Source organism: Frieseomelitta varia, unplaced genomic scaffold, assembly GCF_011392965.1.
Source record: "Frieseomelitta varia isolate USP_RPSP 00005682 unplaced genomic scaffold, Fvar_1.2 scaffold_171, whole genome shotgun sequence".
In the NCBI taxonomy this organism is placed as follows: domain Eukaryota; kingdom Metazoa; phylum Arthropoda; class Insecta; order Hymenoptera; family Apidae; genus Frieseomelitta; species Frieseomelitta varia.
Genome location: NW_025109428.1, coordinates 649,523 through 676,407, shown reverse-complemented (window position 1 = coordinate 676,407; position 26,885 = coordinate 649,523). Strand labels below are relative to the sequence as shown.

The 26,885-nt window shown below is 30.5% G+C and overlaps 1 protein-coding gene across 1 annotated transcript in view; it reads right to left on the bottom strand.

Annotated features, from left to right (window-relative positions):
- Nucleotides 1-11,779: 11,779 nt before the first annotated feature.
- The window catches only part of LOC122538678 (cold shock protein 2-like), a 37,992-nt gene continuing 22,886 nt past the window's right edge, over nt 11,780-26,885 (bottom strand). Inside the window, exon 3 of the mRNA XM_043672952.1 lies at nt 11,780-11,874. Within this exon, the coding sequence (XP_043528887.1) occupies nt 11,780-11,874 (95 nt within the window). The remainder of the gene's footprint in view (nt 11,875-26,885) is intronic.

Here is a 26,885-nt window from a genome sequence, read left to right as displayed (position 1 = left end):
GAGATTAAAATATATTGCGTTACAAAGTATATAAATATTAACTCAAACACTTTGGCAACCTTTGCAAATAATTCAGGATTAAGTTGTTCAATTTAAGAATTTTTCTATTTCAATGGATTTTCGTTGCGAATCTCCGTTACGAAGAATATGTGATAAAACGAAGTAATAAAAATTTTAGTAATTCAATACAAATTGTTACTGGCATCTACGATCCAATGATACCGTTTGACGATTAATACAGATTCTCAATCAAGACAGTTTTAATAAATATATAATAAATATTTTAATAAATATATAATATATTAAATATATAATAAACATAAAATAATATATTAAATATATAATAAATAAAGAATTGTCAATGAAGGAAATTTTTAAAATGTAGAGGAAAGCATCAAAAATTTCAGTTATCTAACATAAATTATTCCAAGCATCTGTAAATCAACGATATTATACTTGAGAATTAATATTCCTCTCTTTGTTCTATTTTAATATTTCTGATTGTACATTTAAAATCAGGATATTTACGTGAAAACGTAAAAATTGTCAATAAAGAATCAACGTAAGTAAAAATTGTTAATAAAGAAAATTCTTACTGCATTTTCTACTAAAATAAACAAAAGAGAAAGAGAAATATTTGAAACAATTAAATAATTACAGAAATTGTATAATTTTTAATTGCAATTTCAATTTAGTTCTTTAAACAATTAATTACAGACTTAAATTATAAATAAATCGTAATTATTTCCCTTCGGACTGCATGCAGAGCAGTGATGTTAAATTAATGTTATTTCCTAATTAATAACACACTCAATACCGCTTTAACTTTGGCATTAACTGTTGCAACTGCTTTTTTACACGTAGAAAAATACATCGTAATAAAAGCATGTAATTTTTAGATTTTATATCGCGTAATGAAATTAAAATCACTTGTGCGTTCTATTATCAGCAAAATAAAAATAGTTTTTTACGAATCAAATGAACAAAAATGTTCTTAACGATTGTTCTTATTTTACAAGTTACTTAATCTTTTATGATCTTTATTTTTATTTTTATTTTAAGAAATGTGATATTAGCATTAGTGTATTTTTTAGAATGTGTTTTCTTTAACAATAACAAAATAAAAACATAGAAACAATAAAATTATTTTTCCTATATTTGATAATTTTTAGAACAAACGAAGAAATTTATAAGATACATTATACGTCAAACTGAATTTTAATCACGGCTTTAATTATAATTGAATTTTCGTAAAAATATGATCCGTAAAATATGAACTTTTTAAATACGTCACTCAACTTTTTCAACATCAGAAAAATTTCATTTATATTCCCTTCTTAGAAGTTAGATAAAATAACATATAAATATAAATATACATAATTTCATTTAAAATGTGAAATTAAAAATTTAAATTTTAACTAAGTTTTAAATTTAAAAAGTTGTAGTTAATTTTCAAAAAGTCATGTGTTATACTAGTACCCATTGTAACAGACTATTATGCATTATATTACACGTTAAACTTGTGCACTATTGTTAAGTAATATATTATCACGTGCCGTGCTAGATTACTTAATTTCGTCCCACGAAACTTTTTTTCTTTGCACTTCGAATAATTTTAAAACTACAATTATTTAATAATGTGAAATATTTTGTACCTTATAACTTTATAACTTTGTTCTTTGTAACTTTTCCGAAAGTTACAAAACAATATCCAAAATCGCGTTTCTTTACGAGAAACACATGAAAGTTTCAATGACGCGATTAAAAGCATTGTCCTCGAATTAAAATAGCAACGGTGAAATATTACTGTTCTCAAGATAATTTATAATTTCCCTTTGCGTTGAATCATTACTCTCAGCAATAATCAATAATAACCGAATCATTGACGACGTATCAACTAACATTTCAGATAGTCTAGTACTTGAAAGTTCCGGTTAAATTTCTAGCCTGATTGGAGCCCATAAATCCAGCTGTAATTTGAGTTTTCAACAAAACTACCAAAGTTGCGAGGCGTGATTTACTTCCGATTACCATAATCGACAAAGTTGATTGCGATTACCATAATCAACAAAGTTCTAGTTTATGGTTATAGTTTAGTACAATTTCAGTACAAAGTGGATAGAGGAGGTAATTAATGTTTTTTCTTATTGCTAAACGATACTAACTTGATTTACCAGGAAAAATTTACTTCACTTGTTTCTTTCTTCAACTTACTGAATATATCGAATAGTTCTTAAATCAACATCCATGCAATAAAATAATAATATAATAATACAATGAATATGCGTTACGAAATTGAATGTAATCCTTTGTTTTTTAATTACGTTGGTTTCCATGTTGCTTTCATAATCATTTCTTAATAAAATCTTACATCTTGGATTTTAATGAATTCTTCCAGAAAATATGAAAGATACATGTATTATATGTATAATTATTACATATATTATATATGTATAAAAATACAACAAACATATTTAATACATACATGATACGTATGAATAGTTTACCACAAGTATTCCATTAGACTATTAAATATTTGAATTAGAGTATTCGTATAATGAAGTTCTTTGATATAATTATTCTTTTAATACGAGTATATTATAAATTTTGTTTGTCTAACATAAACAGCTTTCCTGTATAAGCAGTGATAAACTAAACGGTTACATTAATAAATTACATTAATTTTATATATTACAACGAATGTGTCTAATATATATACAATATGATGCAACTCGTTCATTATTCGAATTTTAAACTACATTGTTATTTAGTTTATCTTCTTATACAAAACACTATATAGATCAGACAAACAAAATTTATATTCTTATCAGCTGCAATGTCTCAAGAAATAACTAATTCAATAATATTATTACAAATACATTTATATAGAGCATCATATGAGAATATATAGAGCATAATCTTCTAACCGTGGTGTACTATCAAATTGTTAAAAATGACCTTGCAGATATGTTTTTACACACTTGAACGATTTTTTCTTGAAACTTTTTCCTGTTCCTCGCATTCCAGTTTCCCTGGTTTTTCAATTTTTCTGACTTTGACGGTCCGTCAAGTATTAATAAATATAATAAATAATAAAATATAATAAATATATAATAAATATATGATAATAAAATGTAATAAATATATAATAATAAAATATAACAAATATATGATAATATAATATAATAAATATGTGATAATAAAATGTAATAAATATATAATAATAAAATATAACAAATATATGATAATAAAATATAATAAATGTATAAGAATAAAATATAGCAAATATATGATAATAAAATATAATGAATATATAAGAATAAAATATATTTATTATAATAAATATATAATAATAAAATATAACAAATATTTGATAATAAAATATAATAAATATATAAGAATAAAATATAACAAATATTTGATAATAAAATATAATAAATATATAAGAATAAAATATACTTATTATAATAAATATATAACAATAAAGTATAATAAATAAAATATAATAAATATATAATAATGTATATAATAAAATATATAATAAAGTATAATAATAAAATATAATAAATATACAATAATAAAATATAATAAATATATAATAATAAAATATAATAAATATACAATAATAAAATATAATAAATATATAATAATAAAATTACTCAGAACAGAAACATTAGTTAAAACGCATAGCAAGCGGAAGATGAACGAGCGGAAGATGATAATAAAATATAATAAATGTATAAGAATAAAATATAGCAAATATATGGTAATAAAATATAATGAATATATAAGAATAAAATATATTTATTATAATAAATATATAATAAATATATAATAATAAAATATAACAAATATTTGATAATAAAATATAATAAATATATAATGATAAAATATAATAGATATACAATAATAAAATATAATAAATATATAATAATAAAATTGCTCAGAACAGAAACATTAGTTAAAACGCATAGCAAGCGGAAGATGAACGAGCCGACACTCAGAGTCAGTCAAACATACTTTCATACTAAAATTATCCTAAAATTACCCTCCCCTTCGCCGGTCAATTTGCCCCGACAGCAATCGGACAGAGAGAAGAGAAAACAAAGCAACGTGGAATAATAATCGATCACCAAAACTCGTTCGATCGAGGATAGAGCGAGAGAATTACGGGCGTGTTCGCCCCGGTGATTAAGGGAAGTTTCAAGCTCGCGTTAATCACGCGTGCACACAATCGCGCGCGATCCCATTCAACGCGCGAGCAAGCGTTTAACATTTCATAGGGAGCGTTTAATCGCCCTCCAGGGCTCTTTATGCTAGTTTCCTATCTTCGCTGGCTTGAGCTCCTTTCGTCGGCGATCCGCGCGAAGAAAGACCCCGCGATTACATTACCGCGGACGAAACGAACGGCCGATGAGTAACACTGTCGCCGCGTTAAACGATTAGGCTCGTTCATTAATCTTCTGTCGAGATTTTTCTACGGGCCAGAGTTGCTGTACCTGAGGACGTGTTTTTTTTCCTTTTTTTTTTTTTTTATTCGTTTTGGTGTGTTCTTTCGTTTCATTATTTATATTATGCTAAGAGAATCTTCAGATAACATATATGCAGGATGGTCACTGAAAAACTAAAGTTTTTAAAGTTTAAAAGAGTAGGAAAATGGTGATCATTTGAGGGACGTTGTTTTTCACACATAATACTGAAAAGTATCCGTTAATTATATTTTCAAATAAAGTAATAAAAAATTAAAGAAACATGCGTTTGTAAAAGTTATCTTTGTTTTTCAGTAACCACCCTGTATAAATAATACACGCATTTCTTAACAAGACCATGTTACATATATTCCTCCATTTCTTTCACGCACATATCAATACCAAAAAAAGAAAAATACATTGTAAACATTGTTCAACGAGGCTTAAAACTTCAACAAAGGATTTGATGAAATATTGCAGCGAATTTGTGAAAACTTAGCGAAAGACAAGTTTGAGAATAAATCGTCCAAGAATATTAATATTCACAATGAAAATGATGTCGAATTTTGCAAATATTCCAAGCGATAAGAATAATAAAATTCTTTTACGCGGAATATAATATATAACAATTTTTTCATATATTAGTCATATCGTTTTCTTGAGAACTGAAGGTGTAAACCTGCAATTTTTTAAATAGACTGCAATATTTTTTTTTTTTATATTGTGCAAAATACGAAGACGAATTCAACGATTACCATTCAATGAACTTCACGCTTCATGTTTCGTAATGACATTACTCGATAAATTTCGCATTCATTAACAATTCTTTTCGAGACCATAATCTAGAAGACTAAAGTCTCCTCTTCAAAAGTATCCAAGACTTTCATCAAACCTTACCAACAGGAAAGAAGGAATAATTATCACACGCCCAAGAACCGATCATACCAAGCTGACACATGAACACAAAATCAAAAAAACTACACCACCCACCTGCACTCATTGCAATAACCATCCACTAACAATAACCCACATAGTGCACGAATGCCACACCACAGAAATTCAAAGACAGAAATACGGAATCAACGCAAACATAAACCTGACTTCTCAAAATGACACACAAAGAGTAGTAAATCGTATGATTCAAATATTACTTTTGGCGAATCGAATATTAGGGGATTTGGATTCAATTTAGTTGTGAATTGTAAAAACAGTGAGCCGCGATATATAAGTAAAAAAAGTAAATAAAGGATACATATGAAAAATGACGTTCTGAAACTTTAAACGCGTTTTTCTCGAAACTCGGTTTTTAGAAACGGTGTGCAAGGTATCTCGGAATCTAACCAACCGATTACTGTGAAATGAAACTTGGTACGTGTCTTTAGTGTAACATTTACTAGAGATTGACGATCGAACATTTTGTAATTTTCAACAATTTCGAAAAATATAAACAAAAGACGTAGAAACTTTTGGCATAAATTCGATGCATCAAAAACAAGTAGCTGCTATTTTCATAATTTTCACAAAAATGAAAATGTCCTGGAAACCATCAAATATGCACATTCAAATAACGAAGCCCAGATCGTCATATACACTGACTCTATGAGCGTTACAAAATCTCTAACGAAATCATACGATCAAGAAAACCAATTAATATCCAAAACCATCCAAGAACTAAACCACAACCAACTTAAGACAAACGCCACAGTCATCTGGATTCCAGCTCATCAAGGAATAGAAGGAAATGAAAAAGCCAACGCATCAGCAAAAGAAGCCACAGTTCCCTCACTTATTAACAATCGCAATCATCTTCCAATCCCCTGCGACGACCAAATAATCAACTGCAGAAAAGTAGCAAAAAATGAATGGAACATAACATGGAAAACAACTAAAAGCACCCAACTACACAAAAGTATCCAAGACTTTCACCAGCAAACACCAAACCTTACCAACAGGAAAGAAGGAATAATTATCACACGCCTAAGAACCGATCATACCAAGCTGACACATGAACACAAAATCAAAAAAACTACACCACCCACCTGCACTCATTGCAATAACCATCCACTAACAATAACCCACATAGTGCACGAGTGCCACACCACAGAAATCCAAAGACAGAAATACAGAATCAACGCAAACATAAACCTGACTTCTCAAAATGACATACAAAGAGTATTAAAATATCTCAAAAACATAAATTACTACACACACATCTAATGGCATCGTCGTCGCTAATGACCTCGCTGTCGATGCGACGTTAAAGAAAAATAGAAGAAGAAGAAGAACAGTTCTTGGGTTTTCGGATTTAATTATTCATTAAGATGAGTCGCTCAACTAATCCTGTTTGGCTGAATGTAAAAAACGTGTAAAGTTATGTAAAAGGTTAAATTAAAAAGTTAAATAACCCTCTTTTAACGTTGCTTTTCATAGTTCACAATGTGTTAAAATAAACCACAAAAGCCCATGTCAATCAAACATATACTTTTGTTTTACTAGCTCTCCAAAGTATTCGTAATTCTTAGGCCCGTCAAACTGTCCTGCCCCCCTTAACGACTCGAAACTTTCCTCATTCTTTCATCTACATAACAATACAACTTCAGTGTTTACGTTCGAAATCGAATCTCAAGAAGAGAGCCTCAAAGAAGCATCACAGGCCGCATTTTATACGACAGTCGCTCAGGGAGATACTTCTTTAAAGAGTGATGCGAAACTTCATAAAAAGCGTCTGAAACGAGGTTGCAACGAGGCCGGTGGTAAATCTGGCTTTAACGCTCTTTCGGAAACAGTTCCCGACAGAGCCCATCTGTTCTGTTCTTAAAACATCGCCAGTTACATATTTCCCATCCCGAAGACGCTCACTCTCTCTCTCTCTCTCTCTCTCTCTCTCTCTCTCTCTCTCTCTCCTCTCACGTCCACGATACGACAAGGAGGGCTTTGACGTCTCGCTTCGAGCCACGTTAATGCAGCACCGTGGCATCACTTCGTTAACATTAAATCGAATCGACACGCAGCAGGTGTCTATTTGACGACGAAAGCTTTGAGCAATTTCCGCGGGATCGCTAAGTGAAGCTTATATAAAGCTAAAAATATCTTCAATCTATAGTCACATCCTAGACGACGGCGGCGGGAAGTTTTTGCACGAGGAAATCGGTTCTAACGATACCTCGGCCGCGCTTAACAAAGTTCCTCGAACCTCTCGGCGGAACTTCTAAAGAAGAGCTACATTTAAATGAGCCTTCGTACATACAGATATAATATACGCGTTGAGAAATTAATGTGTATTAAAGTACAGAGTAGGCCAAAGTTTCCTTCCGCAACGATACGTAGGAATCTCTCGGCTTGAGATCCCAATTTGTAGGAATTTTGTTAAAGGATAGTCGTTTATTTAAGGTTGAATAGAAGAAAATTTGTTTAATGATGATTATAAAGTGACGTTTTACACTATTTCCTTAATTGTTAAACTCGCTAGGCTCGCAATTCTCAATTCACTCTCTTCTCTCTCTCTCTCTCTCTCTCGCGCGCAACTCTCAACTCCAGTTTTCACTCTTTCACGGCTCGCTCACTCTACTCTCTCTGATGTCTCGACACTCACTCTTCTCTTTGACTTCTTGACACTCATTCTGTTCTCTTCGACTTCTCGATACTCACCGCCCTTTTTCCTCATCTGCACGAAATTCGTCATTCATACACACATACACACGCATACGCACAAATGCATCCATACCCTTAGAGCCTTAGACTCGACCAAGTCCTAGGCCTAACTTTCTCTACAGTTTATGGTACACCACTTGGGACATCTGGTTGCAATTGTTGGGCACTGGGGAAAGTTCTGGGCCCTTTCCCAAAATTTGCCCATTCCACAGATATATAAGAAGAAACTAATTTTATTTTATTTATTTTATTTTTCTTTTTAGGGGATTTAGGGTCGCATCTTTAGCAACGTGCTGGAATTTTCTCTTTATATTTGGTCGAATAGTTGAGTCTCCTTTAGGTAGTTGATAACATTTCTTTGATGTTTCTGAGAGATTAGGGCGGTGTTTCGGTTCAATCCGTATTTGCTTCTTAGGTTTCTGCATTCATGTAACAAGTGTTGGATGGCAATTTGTTGGTTGCAGAACGGTATTTCTGTTTTGGCTAGGAGGTATTCGTGTGTGATCTTGGAATGTCCGATTCGAAGCCTAGTCATAGCTGTTGGATGACCAACCCGGACACTATTGAATCTATGCAAATACTGACAATGAGCTAGCAACAGTTCACATAAAAGTGGACTGTGAATAGTTAGTCATAAGGGCAAGATCCAATAGTTGGTCATCTATGCTCCTTCCCCTTCCACTTGACGATGATAACCAAATATATATAAGGATGATAACCAAATATATATATACATGCTTTAGAGACATTCGAGAGCATAAAACATCCTATATCATTAAGAGCATAAAACATTCTAAATCATTAAAGAGACATTCTATATCATTATAGAGACATTCTATATCATTAAAAGCATCAAACATTCTAAATCATCATTATATCATATTCAAGAGCATTAAACATTGTAAATCATTCTATATCATTCTATTTCATACACGACCACGACTGTAAGGGACTAAACTCTTCTAAATTGTAAGCATGTTGACTCCATTATACAGAATCCAACATAGCTATCCTTTCTTTTCTGTTTGTGTTGTTGTTTGGTACTTTTTGGTAGAAATGATATGCTGTGTCGTGTATTTTAGTTCTGTTTGTCGTAGTCCAAATTCTGTTCCATTTTTCACTTTCAAGTTCGTTGAAGCTAGTAGGTTTTGGTGTTGGATTGGGATGTTGGTTTCGTTTTTTCGACCTGTTGTTGCTTCTTTGGCTAAGGTGTCGGCTTTCTCGTTTCCTTCTATTCCTTGGTGTAAAGGAATCCAGATGATTATTATTTGTTCACGATCGTTAGTATGTTTCCTGAATCATTTGTGTGACTTTGTGCTTTTTTTGTGGTATTGGTGTTTGTTATCGCATTTATCGAGGTCAAGGAATCTGTGTAGATTACCACTAGCTGGTAAACAAATTTTATTAATTTCAAATTAAATTTAAGTTCAAACATTGATTTGGAAAATTATTTCTTTCAAATGTCGACCACCAGAGAATTCGCAAATTGTAAAAATACATGATAAAATGATTACGGATTTATTTCAGTAGGAAGTGATTTTTGGGCTACCCTGTATAACAACTTTGCTGAAATCAAGCCTCGACAGTTTTGGCTTGACATTTACTAGACTTTTGCATACGTAAAATTGTTATAAATCTAGCAACTAAAATACAGTTTGATAATATTTATTATTGTTAACTATAATTAACCAAGTGCCCAAGCTAATTAAATTGATGACTTGTTAATTGTTTTATTGCAAAAACAGATTATGTGACAAACGTGGGTCGATACTGAATTTGAATATATTCTTTAAGAAACTTTAGGTTTTCTAGTAGGTTGCCAAGAGCCCATATATTTTTACCTTGTTTCAATATTTCCGGCTTTTCTTATTTTTGCAGAATGTTTCTATTGAGAAGCGAGATATATGTGTTCTGCTTCTACAGCAATGTTTCATGGTTCCAAATGATATACAGAAAAATTGAAAGAAAGGAAAGAGGATTAAACTTTGTTCTGTTACAAAATCCTTATTCTACTTCAGGAGGGAAATTAATCTTCCACTAATGAGAAGGAAAAGAAAGTCTTATATGTCAATAATGATCAACTAAGATTTTAATTGCAATAATTAAAAACTTTGTTTTCATATTATAATTAATATAATTGCATATTATAATAATTATATTACATTATAATATTTTATATCATGATAATTATATTATTACAATAATATTACAACTATATTTTTGTCATATTCGGTTGCATCTTATTCATATTATATATTTTGTATAAAATATTTTGCAATATTTTTTTCAAGTTTCATCTGACACAATAACAACATCTGCAGTCTACACGTTGCTTGTTATTTTTGCGTAAATTAATCGTTTAACAGAAAATGAAATAACAAATTAATACGCCCGGAAAAACAACATAATTACATAATTTGAAATAAATACGCGAGATATTTGAACAGTAGTTCATAACATTCCTAATTAATTCGTTTATGAATTTACTTCGACTGTTGCAGACAGGTGATTTATTTGATGGTATTTTATCCGGAAAATGTATAATGTGTTATTAAATTTTAATGCATCAAGGTGCTGAAATTTAGGCAACATAAATTCACACGTGTCAAGTACAATCATATACTATATGTGACAGTGGAGAGCGGACGATATATAAGATAATATATACAATGAAAATATATAAAAATTGATTGAGAAAATAGACAAAAATAACACGTACACTATAAAAATAAAAAGTAAGATATTATATATAGACGATAAGAAATAAAAAAAAGAAAAATCATTTCTCTATTCTTTAAATTTTATCAATTCATTTCGTTTAGCTGTATTATAGTTGATTTAAGAAAACGTTGTTGCCAATTTTCACTTAATTACACAAAATGTACTATTTAATTACCTTGAAGAATAACATAAATATAAATGATGATAAATATTATTGAAAGATAATAACTCTGTATTTAGCAAATGCATTTTATTTTTAATATTACATTGTGCTCGGTTTGTGACGAATTGTATAAAATTTGCAGTACTATTTTCCTTTTGATAATGATTATTTTTCTCTTCTACAAACTAAACTATTACTATAAAATTAAGATTGTAAATTAAATTGAATTATATCATTGATCTGTTAACTTTGCAAAAAATTCGTTCATGAGTTTCAAATATTTTTATATGATTATAAATTAAATAATTATTACATATTATATTATAAATATAAATTTTTCTTACTTTATCTTGTTGAATAAATGTGCACAATATTCTGCCATTTCGATGTAAAAGTTTAATTTTACACAGAAACGTGAGATATTAAAAATTTAAAGAGCAATAAATTAGACAGTTACGAATAAAAAGCAACTGAACGAATTATTTATACGATTATTTAATTCCACCTGCAAAATTACGTAAAATTATCTCTGAGAAATTAAAATGTCTAAAAAAAAAAAAAAAAAAACACGCAAATAGGGAAAATTTCATGATCAGAAGAAGATACATCAAATCAAGTTACGAATCGTGTTCACGTCTACGAAAATATTATTTTTATCTTCCATTGTACAATTATTTTTTACATTATCAAAATCGAACACAGAGATTAAAGATTCCAGATTAAAGAGATACCAAATGAAAGTGTCGAACGACGAAGAACAAATTTTCAAACTTTCTCAAACTTTTTCAAGCCTCGATCCAACGACATCCAATTTCCATAATCTACGCTGATCGCGAATCGTAAATCGCTGATGATCGCTTGGACGCAACACTAAAACCAACACGAAAGAAGAAAATTATTAATCCGTCCGTCGATCGTGTCATTAACACTTCCTTCCCTCCCCTCCTTAATTTCTTCTACAACATTAAATTGATTTTATTGAATAACTGTTGGAACAATTTCTTCGAGGCTATTCACAACGTCTCACCGGGAAGTGCAACCGGATTACACAACTTTCCCCCTCGTCTTCCTTTAACCAATGGTAGTTCGTAGTTCGATCTTGCACCGATCTGCCGGTTTGATGCCACGGATCAAGCAGGAAACTCTTTAGTTTCCCCGGAGCGCTTAATCCACAATGCTCTCGCGTCCCCGTTTGATCCGACCAGCCGGACAAACGAGATTTTACCCGATATCCTTACAAATCTCTGTGAATCACCGGCTACCGGCGTTGACCAACGAAAACGATGTGACTTTCGTTCGACGAACTTCACGAGAGCATGAAAGGACGGAGGGCCCACGTTACATTTCGATCGTGATTGAGCTAACAGCGTCTGCCACTAATTTACGGTTTCCGAAAATCGTTTCGGTGACATACGCGGGATATTTGCGAATATTTTGTTAAAAATCAAGATAAATTTCTAATTTTCTAATTTTCTAACTTGGAGGATCTGTGTTACGTTTCAAAATTGAGCTAACAGCGTCTGCCACTAGTTTACAGTTTCCGAAAATCGTTTCGGTGACATACGCGGGATATTTGCGAATATTTTGTTAAAAATCAAGATAAATTTCTAATTTTCTAATTTTCTAACTTGGAGGATCTGTGTTACGTTTCAAAATTGAGCTAACAGCGTCTGGCACTAGTTTACGGTTTCTGGAGATCGTTTCGGTGACACACGCGGGATATTTGCGAATATTTTGTTAAAAATCATGATAAATTTCTAATTTTCTAATTTTCTATTTTGGAGGATTTGTGTTATGTTTCAAAATTGAGCTAACAACGTCTGCCACTAGTTTACGGTTTCCGAAGATCGTTTCGGTGACACATGCGGGATATTTGCGAATATTTTGTTAAAAATCAAGATAAATTTCTAATTTTCTAGTTTTCTAATTTGGAGGATTTGTGTTACGTTTCAAAATTGAGCTAACAGCGTCTGCCACTAGTTTACAGTTTCTGGAGATCGTTTCGGTGACACACGTGGGATATTTGCGAATATTTTGTTAAAAATCATGATAAATTTCTAATTTTCTAATTTTCCAATTTGGAGGATCTGTGTTACGTTTCAAAAGTGAGCTAACAGCGTCTGTCACTAGATTACGGTTTCTGAAGATCGTTTCGGTGACACACGCGGGATATTTGCGAATATTTTGTTAAAAATCATGATAAATTTCTAATTTTCTAATTTTCCAATTTGGAGGATCTGTGTTACGTTTCAAAAGTGAGCTAACAGCGTCTGCCACTAGTTTACAGTTTCTGGAGATCGTTTCGGTGACACACGTGGGATATTTGCGAATATTTTATTAAAAATCAAGATAAATTTCTAATTTTCTAGTTTTCTAATTTGGAGGATCTGTGTTACGTTTCAAAATTGAGCTAACAGCGTCTGCCACTAGTTTACAGTTTCTGGAGATCGTTTCGGTGACACACGTGGGATATTTGCGAATATTTTGTTAAAAATCATGATAAATTTCTAATTTTCTAATTTTCCAATTTGGAGGATCTGTGTTACGTTTCAAAAGTGAGCTAACAGCGTCTGTCACTAGATTACGGTTTCTGAAGATCGTTTCGGTGACACACGCGGGATATTTGCGAATATTTTGTTAAAAATCATGATAAATTTCTAATTTTCTAATTTTCCAATTTGGAGGATCTGTGTTACGTTTCAAAAGTGAGCTAACAGCGTCTGCCACTATTTTAGTGTTTCTGGAGATCGTTTCGGTGACACACGCGGGATATTTGCGAATATTTTGTTACAGCTCAAGATAGAGTAAATCTCTATTTTTCTAATTTTCTAATTTCTCCAATTTCAATTTTGGTTTTTAACAGTCTGTACTTTTTTAATAAACACAGGATAATTCAACGTAAAAGTAGAATAAATTTCTAATTTCCTAGTTTTCTGATTTCCAGTTTCAATTTTGGCATTTAATGTGCTTTTTAATAAACACAGGGTAAGTCAACGTAAAATAGAGTAAATTTCAAATTTCCTAGTTTTCTGATTTTTTTCAATTTTGGCATTTATTGTTCTGTGCTTTTTGATAAATACAGGATAAGTCGACGTGAAACAGAGTAAATTTCTAGTTTTCTAGTAATCTAATTCCCAGTTTCTTTCCAGTTTCAATTTCGGAGCTTAACATTTTGTGCTTTTTAATAAACACAGAATAGGTTGATATAAAATATAGTGAATTTCTAGTTTTTTTAATTTCCAATTTCAATTTTAATTTTTAACATTTTGTGCTTTTTAATAAGTACAGAATAGATTGACGTAAAATAGAATAAATCTCTAGTTTTCTAGTTTTCTAATTTCCAATTTCAATTTTGGCTTCTAACATTCTGTGCTTTTTAATAAACATAGAATAGAAAGACGTAAAATAAAGTAAATTTCTGGTTTCCTAGTTTCCCAATTTCCACTTTCTTTCCAGTTTGCAATTTTGGCCTTCAACTTTCTGTGTTACTTTGATAAAATGCAAGTAGAAAGAAATGCTGGAAGAACAAGGAAATTTAGTCAAAGTTGAGAAGAGCCGCTTAAAAAAGTGGAAGATTTCAGGAGACGTCCAGCTGATTTTAGCGTCCTGAGTTTTATAATTTTCGAAAATTTCGTTCGGAGATCGGTTACGAAATCAACGGAGAATCCGGGAATCCCGAAGAACGGCGAGTTTCATGTTTCAGAAGTTACACAGCTCATGGCGCAGTAACTTTAGGGAATGCTCGACGTTCTTGCAACTAATCTTACGTAACACCTAAGTTTAATCTTTCCCACTCTGGATTTTCTCGGGAGGGCAACTATGAATACACCGGACACGCAGCCGGCTGCCTTCTGAATTTCCTGTACGATTTGCATAAATCAACCATATCAGACAACACAAATACACAACGAGGAACCGTTGCATATGTTCCGCTCCAAGAAAGTTAGCTCTCATAACTCCAGATCCCGCGTTTGACGTTGCTGTAAGTTCGGAATGCTACATCTGTCACCGAAATGCAAAACGTATTTACACTGCGCGTAAGTAACTAGACGTTTAAATGCTGTTGCTGATGAACGTTTCCTTTTCCGTCAACAAACAACAGCTGATGCTTTATAAAAATCTGTTACGAGCCTGTTTCGAAGTGTGATCCGACGCTTTAGACTATTTCAATGGTTTTAAAAATGAGAATTTCAACAAAACGAGGAGACTTGACGCTTGAATGAACTGTCGGGATTTCCTAATTCCAAATTAATTATTATAGAGTGAAATTAATTATTATAGAGAACTGGAGAATCAATAAGGATGAAGAATTGTCGATAATTTAAACTGTTACAAACTTCGTAAAGAAAATTCATTTTAATGCTTCCACTACCTCACAGTACTTTCACAATCTTGAGTTCTTTTCTGCTCGAAAGTTAATTTTTTCTCGAAAGTTGTCGAAATTCAAATGCCTCTAAAAACAATAAAACAATAAAAAATTCTCTTTATTACTGGATCCACCAAATCTCCTCTTTGCAACAAAAAATTTGAAACTCTTCACGTGTTGATGTTATTTCAAGATTTATATTCTCTAATATCCATTTTCAACGATACAGGAGAAATATAAATTCCATGCATCAATTCGAGATTCTTTTTTTCTTTATAAATTATATATAATTAATAAAAGTTTATTGTAATAAAATAATTTTTTTTATATTGTATAATATATTAATATATTAATATTTCTTATATTGTATAATATCAATATTATAATTTAATAAACTCCAGTTATTAAACATAAATATTATTATGTTTGTTACACATAAATTAAACACAAGTTCCAATTATAAATTAAATTCATAATTAAATATAAATTAAATTAAGAAATAAATATAAATTAAATATAAATTGAATTAATAAATAAATAAATATTAAATATAAATTAAACATATTATTGAATTAAAAGTGAAAATTTACTTAAGGCTTGAAGTCACTCTGCAGAGTCTTCAGCCATTTAATTGTTATACCTATTTATTCTTTTTTTAGATAACTATCAATTGTATATGTTAAGATTAAAGTATTTTATATTGCAATAATTTAGAAATATGCAAATATTTATATATATCTGAGCTCTTTGAGAAGTTTGTACTAGATTTTCATACCTATAACTGATATAATATACAGCACGAACCTAATTAAAATTAATTCTAATCAATTATAAGGAAAAGGAGAAGGAGATTTCATGTTCAGAAAGTTTATTGTTAACTTGTCGAGCTTGTTTGCCTAATTTTTCACAAATCTTTGATCGAAATAATAGATACACATTCCTGAAATGAATTACTTATATATATATTATTATAATAATATTATCTTATATATATATATATATATATATATATATATATATATTTATATTATCTTTTAATAATATTTATGTTCAATAATTGGAGTTTATTAAATTACAATATTAATAAATATTATACAATTTAAAAAAATTATTAAAAGCGTTCAAAGCACTCAGAACAAGGCTTTGCGACACGAAAAGTATCGGCACGCCGACATATTTATTATTAAATTTAGACACCAATCGATTAAAGTCCAAGTAGACTACATCAGATCCCTGCGAATCAAAATTTCAAAAAAATTGTTCCCCATGGAACGTATACGTATGGGAAATCTCGAGAGCCGTGGAGCTCACTGAACGAAAAACGAACGAAAGTCAGTGTCGAACAAAAGTGCTGCCTCGCTGACGGACAGACGTCGATTAGACTCGCCTCTCGTGTCAAAAGCGCTAAACAATTTCGGCCCGCCCTTTTTCAAAGTCTGCCGTGAAATTACTCGCGCGAGAATTCCACCTATCGAAGGTCTTTGTCTCCCTATTAATTCTGTGATACGGGAGGCTGTGAAAGAGAAAGAGAGAGAGAGAAGAAGAAGAAAAAAAAGAAAGAAGATTCATATACACCGAACGCCAGCAATCGTTGGCCTCGTCGAATCCTGCTGTTCCGCGACAAATGTGAAACTCGCCTTTTGTGTCGCCTCGTGCTCGACGGGGCGGACAAAAATTCGAAAAGGGGAGCGATGGCACGCGGTCTAAATTCGCGGTCGAGAGGGAACGTTTTTCGCGACAATGCCGGCTCGAAACGGCTGCGTTACGATACAAATGGAGCAAGCGTAAACAGGCGAGGCGAGCTGACAAAAATCGTGCTGACGGAGGAGGGTTCAACAACTCGTCGACAACTCGATGGCACCGAGTCCCCCGGGTGTACCGTGGAATATTCCCGGTCTATGGGACACCGTTGCAAACCACGTTTCACGCACCGGCGACTGTTTATGCAAGAGGAATTAAGGAAAAACGGATCCTCGTCTGTCGAGGCTGAGACCTCGAAGGCACGAGATACAGTGAATCAAATTAATATTCGAACACTGATAGAATTAATCAATAGGATCTTTCACGTTGCCACGCTGTAATTTTATTAATAAAATTACAATATTGTCTCTATTAGAGTGTCCGGATATTAATTTGATTCACTGTGTATATTCTGAACGTCTGAATAAGAATCAATAGCGATAAGAAATATAAATATTTCTTTGTATATTACATTAATATAGGGCCCGATACACCTTGCAGAATAATATATAGATTAAGAAATATATAATATATATAGATAATATATAGATATAAGAAATATAAATATTTCTTTGTATATTACATTTATATAGGGTCTGATACACCTGGCAGAATAATATATAGATTAAGAAATATATAATATATAGAATAAGAAATATATAATATATATAGATAATATACATATATAAGAAATATAAATATTTCTTTGTATATTACATTAATATAGGGTCCGATACACCTTGCAGAATAATATATAGAATAAGAAATATATAATATATATAGATAATATACAGATATAAGAAATATAAATATTTCTTTGTATATTACATTAATATAGGGTCCGATACACCAGGCAGAATAATATATAGATTAAGAAATATATAATATAGGATAATATATAGATTAAGAAATATATAATATATATAAAATAAGAAATATATAATATAGGATAATATATAGATTAAGAAATATATAATATATATAGATAATATATAGATATAAGAAATATAAATATTTCTTTGTATATTACATTAATATAGGGTCCGATACACTTGAACAAGGTCTCATATAATTTAAAAGTTCCCAATTTGTGACAACATTGAGTTGTGTTCCTTCACATTAATATAAAGTATCCAGTTGACAAAAGTATAAAAATTATTTGTCGTAGTGTGTCTAATTAGAGTGTCTAATATTAATTTGATTAATAATATTAATTTATTTGATTAATATTTATGTGACAACTGTAATCTCTATTAGAGTGTCCGGATATTAATTTGATTCACTGTGTATATTCTGAATGTCTGAATGAGAATCAATAGTCGACTAACGATTGAATTTCTCCAGTAATCTTTAATTATTAACGCAATTAGCGAATTTTCACGCAAACTCAGATTTTTACAAATAAAATTTAAGAGAATATTGAATATTAATCGAATATTCATAAAATATTTTTCGTCGATCAGTTATACAGAGTATTGCTGCTACGTTGGATATTTTCTATTCATTTGCTGCTTCGATTTTATTATATATATAAATGAATGGCTGTGACATTCGAATTTTCATAAATGGAGGCTAAATTCCTAAATTTTAGTCGTCGATTAAGTACCTTTTAATTAGAGATTAAATTTTAACTCATTAAATTAACTAATTATATTATCATATTATTTAATATATTAATAATAATATATAAAATAATATAATAATATATTAATATATTAATAATATATTAATAATATAATAATATATTACTAATTATATTATCATTATAAAACTAATTAAATTTTAACTCAGTAATTTAATTAATTAAGGATTTTTATTTTAACTCTCTAGACCTTATATTTTCCACGTGTCCCATTTTTCTCATAATATTCTATCTGAACGATAAAGGAGGAAATATTCAAAAAGATTTGAAACTTTATAGCTACAAATAGAGATAATAACCGAACAATTTTTTTTTCTTTTTTTTATTAATCCTTAAGTGGACTTTCAATTTTAATTCAACAGTAGGAATTCATACTTCATTCCTACTAAATAAATAAACGGAAATAAAATTTCCTCTGCGGCGTTAGAAACATAAGAAGATAAATCCTCAAATAGTACATACAATCATTAATTTAATTAATTTGATACAATCATTAATTTAATTAATTTGATACTACATTCAAGGATTGAAAAAGAATTCTACGTATAAAAATATTATTTCACAAAGAAAGTTTGACTTTTTTTTTGTTTAAATTCTGCCTACAATTATACCGTACACTTTTCGTTTCGTGGTATCGGTCGTCAAAGGGTTATTAATTCAATTCCTTTCAATTCTAATCGTTAACAATTAACTAAAATTCTTGTAGCGGTTAAGGATCGAGATATTTTGCAATAATGTCAACAGACGCTCTCTCTCTCTCTCTCACACACACACAAAATGTGCTTCGAAAAACTGTTCAGCTATCTTACCAGAGAATTTCGGAAATGTTTCAAGCCAGCCAAAAAATTCATCATGTTGAAACCACTTCAAACCACCGAATCCATCTCCAGACCTTCCGACCATCCCAGGATAGCAAATAGATTTATGATTCTGCGGAGTCTCGCTTTGTAACGATTTCAAATTCGAACGTGACCGAACCACGAAGGAATATTGGCCACGAGCCAGTTACAACCAAGTTTCCCCGCGGCGTAGAATTTAAGCCGATTTCGCGCGTTCCATTATCATTCGCTGTTCGTGAGTTCACCGTTGCATTGAAAATGCAGTATGCTCGAAAGTATACTTCCGATAAAAAGCTTGAAAGCTGTGTGTCGCCGGTGGAAAAGAGACGATCGAAGACAATCAATCGCGGATCTCTCGAAGGAGACAAGTTCTAGTGCCTTTCCTGGCATCTCTAAAATGCCTCGCTCCTGTCAGATGTAATTATTATCATTCGAAAAGTGAACTTTTGACGCCTGAAAAAGCCATTAACTCGGTCTAAACGAGCTTCCACGAAAGAAAGAAACAATTGGAATGTTAAATTTTCATTTAAAGAAATATAAAAAAATTCAGAAATATTAAAAATTTGATTGTCGATGACTCATTTTTTAATTGCTGTGCTGTGAGGCGTTGGAACAAGTTTCAGTGATTAATCGAGCGATTGCAAATAGTTCTCGATAAAATTATAACTCCAAATGGGGCATGACAACGAAGAAGCATGAAAAAGTATCGAGCTTCCACTTCACACGTCTGTTTTGAGTATCGCGAGGAATTATCGGGAATATAATTTCTAACTAGCTAAATCTACCGACGAAAGATTTCCGTCAGAGACGTATTAAAGTAAAGAAAATGGAAAGGTTTCATGACACGATGAACTACATAAGCTTTGATTTATATATTTTACGAAAAATCACTTAATTCTATAAAAATACACTGTTTTAAAATTTCTAATAAAAATTAAAAAATTCCATAAAATTCCTGATAAAAATTATAAATTAGTTATTTTCACCGCCTCTGTAGTTTTAATATTAAAAAGAACACCAGGACATCAGTGGAAAATTATTTTAAAAGTCAAATATCATAACGAGCACCGAAGTTTGGACGTTTTATATATTCCTTCGTAGCATTCTGTGTAATTTTGCATTTAAACATCTCCTACAAATGCCTGAGAATCTGCGATAAAAAGTCTAGTTATCGCGTCAAAGTGATATAAATATTTATATAAAATTAATATTAACTAATTAATAAAACAGTATTTATATATAGTGTATATAAAGAATTAATTCGTTTCATTCTTTTCGTTAGAGTAGAGGAGAGAATAATACCTTCTTATTTAAGACTTTGTCTTCGAAAAAATCGAGTTCGAAAATTTGTCGAATATACTGACCGATTAATTTTAGATTAAACAATTAACAGAAGTTGAACTAATTTTAAATTGAACGATTAACTCTACGTGCAAAACAACTGTATGTATGTATTAATTTAATTTAATTATTAATATAAATAGGATAAATATGAATAATATAATGTAAATATGTATAATATGAATATCTATTAATTTAAAAATAAATAAAAAAATACATATATATTAATTGAATCTAATCGACTTTCACATCAATGTGGAAGAAACTTTTTTTTATTTATACATCTATTCAAAACCGAACAATCTTATAATAAAGGATTTTTCAAACAATAAAATGTTTCAGAAATATAGGAGTGATTTCTATTGATATTATTGATATTTATTATTATGTTGTACCATTTATTAATATTATTTTTTTAAAATTGTCTCATAAAATTTGATAATATTTATAATAATTACATATATAAATACATTTATAATAATTATAATAAATACATTTATTATTATTTTTCAAAAATTGTCTCATAAAATTTGATAATATTTATAATAATTATATATAAATACATTTATAATAATAATAATAAATAGTAACATCAACTTACTTGTGTTTCTATGTATAATTATGAAAACAAACATCTTGTTTAAACAAACAACTATGCAGACGTTTTTAAATGATCGCGATCACAGTCCAAGAGGACAGATTTTCTGTTAAAGAATCGAAAATACTAACGTGTGTTGAGCTTCGTTGGAGTGAAACAAAATTCGTGAAAATGAACCGGCAGCAATGAAACAGAGCAATTAGAAATCCAGAATTCAATCCTAAATCGGTATTATCGATCAAATCCCAAGTCACCAAGCCAGGAAAACCGCGCGACAGTGCTATAACAGCCTCATTCTACTTAATCGTCGGATTTTAGTTCCTCTTATTTTCGAAGCTCAAAAGGTAACCAGCAGAACGATTTTCGTCGACTAAAGAAGTTGCGGCGACGTTAATAAAAGCACGCTAAGCAAAGAGAAAACGAAGCCAATTGTGAAATATTTTTAATTAATTTCTTTCGTCCATGGATCTTTTAATTCGTCATTAAATTCTTAAACGCGTTAAACCTGCAAATTTTCAACATATATATTATTAATTCTAAATCATTTCTGTGCTATTGCTACACAAAAATTTGATACGTCGTTTACTTTTTGAACGATAAACCTCTGAACTTCATTATTCTGAGAAATAGGAATGTTATAATAATTTCATTCAGTGAAGTGCTGATGTATTTTTATTAGTAAAATTTATTCATTGAAAATTTTTCCATTTTTATCGTCAATCTTTGTAAAGTAATTTTAAAATATTCTTCGTATGAGAATATGACACGAGAATACAATAATAATTTTATATTGTTCGTAATAATTTGAAATCTTTTTCTCAAAAAGTCAATGGATGTTGCAACTTTAGACTGTAAATATAATTAATAAAATAAATAAAAATAAAACAATATATTTATTCATCTCATTAATTAATACGATTGATAAAATTAATAAAGACAAATAAAACAAATAAAAATAAATGACACGAATAATAATAAATATAAATAAATAGAAAGAAGAAAATTTCAGTAATATAAAATAGATATCACGAATAAAATATTTGTTGACGAAAGAAATTATTTCTACTGAAATCTTAACAGTCTTTAATCTCTATCACGAGAGTATATGACCTACGACATTTATTTGCTGAACTTTCTCGTTGGATACGAACAAGATCTATCAGATTTCTATCTACGTGTTCTCATCTATTCTCATCTATTCTCGAATACAGTGCATTTCACAGTGCATTGATCAGATCAATAAATAACGAGTCATTTCAGACAGTATTTTCCATTCGAATCACCCTCCGCGCACTGTGAAAACAATAGGTTAAGATTTTATCGGGAGAATCGTGATTGATGCACTGTTCTGGAAATTCTTCGTACTCATGCGGGGTTCAAATAGGGTCTAAACGGGATATTTTATGCGAAATTATGATTGAAATGCCCTCCTTGTTTTCCTTGATAGAGTGCTTTTAAATTCCTCGCAAAACGCGGCGGATGGCAAAAAGAGGGCAAAATGGCAAAGTAATTTACAGGGTGATGTGCGAAAAATGGCTTGAAAGGTTTTAAAATTAATTATATCGATATATCGCGTATCACAAATTTATTGTTCGTTCAATGGTATTAAATTGAAAGCGGAAGGCACACGGTCTACGTTGGATTTATATTTATTTCAAACTTCAGTTTGAAATTAACGTTTAATAATGAAAACGACGTTTAATAAATTTTACGCAGACTGAACAGGGAAGAAACTGTAAAATCATAAAATCGTAAAATATTTTCTTTCGTACGTGGAAATATTTATCCATTTCTTTCGGATAAATAAAATAATTTAAAGGCACCGAAATCAATCGGTGTAGGTCACTTGTTAAAAGAAATTTGTGCCGTGCAAAATATAATTAAAATGCAATTTTCACGTGAATAAACTTCCTAATTTATTATATTTTCAATCAATTTATTTTCTCCTATGCTAAATCAAATATTGTTGGAATATTGATAATGAAAAGAAAAAAATTCTGATAAGGTAGAATTAAAATATTACGATTAAACTATCGATTCTTATATATTTATGGATGACTTAAAGATATTTTTTGAATTATATTCACTAAAGCAGAGCATTCACGTAAAAAGTATTCTCACTATAAATACGATTTGTTCCAAAATATCTTCGTATTTAAAAGAACGTATTTAAAACAATTATTACATTAGATAAAAAAAGAAATTTCAGACTTTTCAATAAATACGGAGCAGAATTTTCTATTCTTTCTACACCTACAAAGAAACATAATTAACTGCTCAGCTATTTAACTGAATGTAATTTACCATCGATTTATACAGTCTCCTGAATTAATTAATCTTTCAGTTATTTATAAAAATTTTAGTTACAGAAAGAACTGTTAATTACAGATATTTACAATTGTAGAAATTTCTAGCTAAAGCCAATTGTAATAAAAAGAAAAAAGAAAAAAGAAAAAAAGAATGTCAAGCGGCAGACGAATCAAAAAAGTTATCAGAAAAAAAGATTAAATCTGAAAACACATATTAGATACAAAACAGATAGATTTAGAAATTTGAGATTTCTCAATAAATACGGAGCAGAATTTTCTATTCTTTCTACACCTACAAAGAAACATAATTAACTGCTCAGCTATTTAACTGAATGTAATTTACCATCGATTTATACAGTCTCCTGAATTAATTAATCTTTCAGTTATTTATAAAAATTTTAGTTACAGAAANTTTTCCCCCCCCCCCCCCCCCCCCCCCGATTACAAATTTGACAGTACGATACCGCGTCCCGAGTTATAATGGATGAACAGATCGAACAATATCTGATGGTGGCTAGGTCACGTCGCCTCTAATTGCTTCAATTGCAAACACCGTTGGTCCCATAGGAAGTCAATCAGTCTTGTATGACGAAAGCGGAGGAAGTGGAGCTTGATGATAACACAAAGTCCCTCGTTAAAGGTTTTTGCGGTTATTACAAAGGAATCTTCACGGTCGCCTTCAACTCTTTTCCAAAGGCATTGAGAGAGTACGAAAGTATTGATCTCCTTTCCATCTAGCGTAACACTAACGTGATATCAATAGCACCACAATGAGAAAGCTATTTTAGAACGACAAGACCGAGAAAGTAGAGAGACGAAGAGTGTTGAGCGGCGAGAGAAGATTTGACATTTATATCGTGAATGAGCGGTGATTTATAGTAAATTAGGCTAGTAAAGCGTGTGTCTCCATATTGTCCAATATATTTCTTCACAGATTAATTTGTTGGACTATCGATTTCAAAATTTGAGACATTTCACATTTTTCGAATTTCGCGAATGTTTCACAAAGACTTTCCAAATTTCGGTTCGTGCAAGAAAAATTGGACGAATATTTTGGAATTTTATACTTTCATTGGGAATTTTCTTAGCATAATTTTTTTTTTTTTAAATATGAGTACTTGATTCTTTTATAATTATTCTAGTTATAATTAACGAAAGAAGCAATTTAATGGGCAGCATTACAAATAAGTATCTTTGTCAATATTTTTAGCTATACTGTATGTACACTGTTTCATTATCTACTCTTTTTGAGACATCATGCACGATGATATAGTAATCAACTGCTGATATAAAAAAATATAAAAATTTAATAACTGATTAAATATCGTCCAATCTTTCAATTTTACTAAAAATCATGTAAAACGTAGAAAATTTTGAGCGATCCTAATTCAGTGACCAGCTGCAAGTCAAATAAGACTAATAAATATCGCTAAATCCTGTACCTAAACCTAACTCTCTGCTTATTTTGTGAAATCGATTATTCCATGTTCAACGACATAACATTTAAAATCTGACAAGTTCAAGAAATTTTCAGACAAATTTCTCCCTAAATATCTCGAGAATTGCGAAATATTAAATGGAAAAATTCAACGAAGGACGAATCTATTCGAACCCATTTCACTTCGAGAACGTATCGTTCGATTAGCGAATCCGCGAAAAGGGGGGAAAAGAGAAAAATTCAGGTGGAAGAAGATGGAAAACGAACGGCGCCTCGATTATCCGATCGCCGATTCAATCGGCCTGGTTTACGCTTGCGGATAGCTTCAATCAAGCAGAGACGCGGGCGCGTGTATCCCCCGGATCGGGATCAATGCGCGTCTGTCACAAAATCGCATTAACGTCCGCGATTTCTCATCTAGAACGTATCGTTAATAGTAACGGCGGGCTGGCTGATTCGGTGACAAGATCATTAGCAGCCCGGGTTTCGATTACACGCTGCCTAACTCGTATCGTTCGCCTACCCATTTTGCATTCCAATCACAACACGGCTCGATGCCCGATTATCCCGAAACGTGTTCCATTACTCGGCAAATAAATATTGCGAAAGCTGTTCCGGATGACGATCGGAAGGATAGTAAATGGGTCGCGGATGTTTATATTTCATTCTTCATTTTTTTTTTTTTTTTTTTTTTTTTTTTGAAATAATTAACAGCTCGAGTGCTATGGTCCGTCACTGAAAGTATACCTCCGCTGATGTACATGTATATAATACGTACATATGTACGTCGTGACTGGACTATGTATTTTTATTTTATGAAATATTTGAAGGCGCAAAAATGTACAGAGTGCAAACAGTAAAGTGGAAAAATTGTACGAGTATTTTTTAAAATATGTTTGTTACGATATCTAGTAGATGAAATTGTTTTTTTTTTTTTTTTTTACCTTGGTGCCATTTTTTTTTTTTTTTCAATTATCTTCACAAAAGTATGGACATCGCAACCAGTAATGGAAAAAAACGTATAGTGTATTATGAGGAATACGTTTTAAATTTCTTTTTTTTAAATTGTAGGGATTGAATGTATCTTTATTCTATAATACTAGGTACTGTTGCAGTATATTTATAAATTGAAAGAATTTTTCTTGTATAATGTTACCATCATAATATGTTATATTATATGTTATGCGAAATGAACATTTAATAATTTTTTCATTTCTTTTTTTTTTATAATACGACTGAAACATGGATAGGAGAATAGATTGTCTTTCAGATGACAGATTTTGCAAATTAAAGTCAAAATATGTATCTCTATTAAAGTAACAATTTTCCAACATAAATAAACTAATACTTTTTCATAGAGAATGATTTTATTAAATTGACCTTCTTACACGTCCATCTACGAATAACTTTTCTTTTGAAATCGAAAATGTTTCGAGGACTATGGAATAACGAAAAGTTTTGAAGACAATACAACCTGTATACTATTAATATTAATTAATAATAATCAGAATATAATTATATAATGTAAGACACTCGTATCATACAAATATCCATTTGTTGACGAAACTTTCAATATTATATTAGTCATTATTATTATTTTTATGCAAA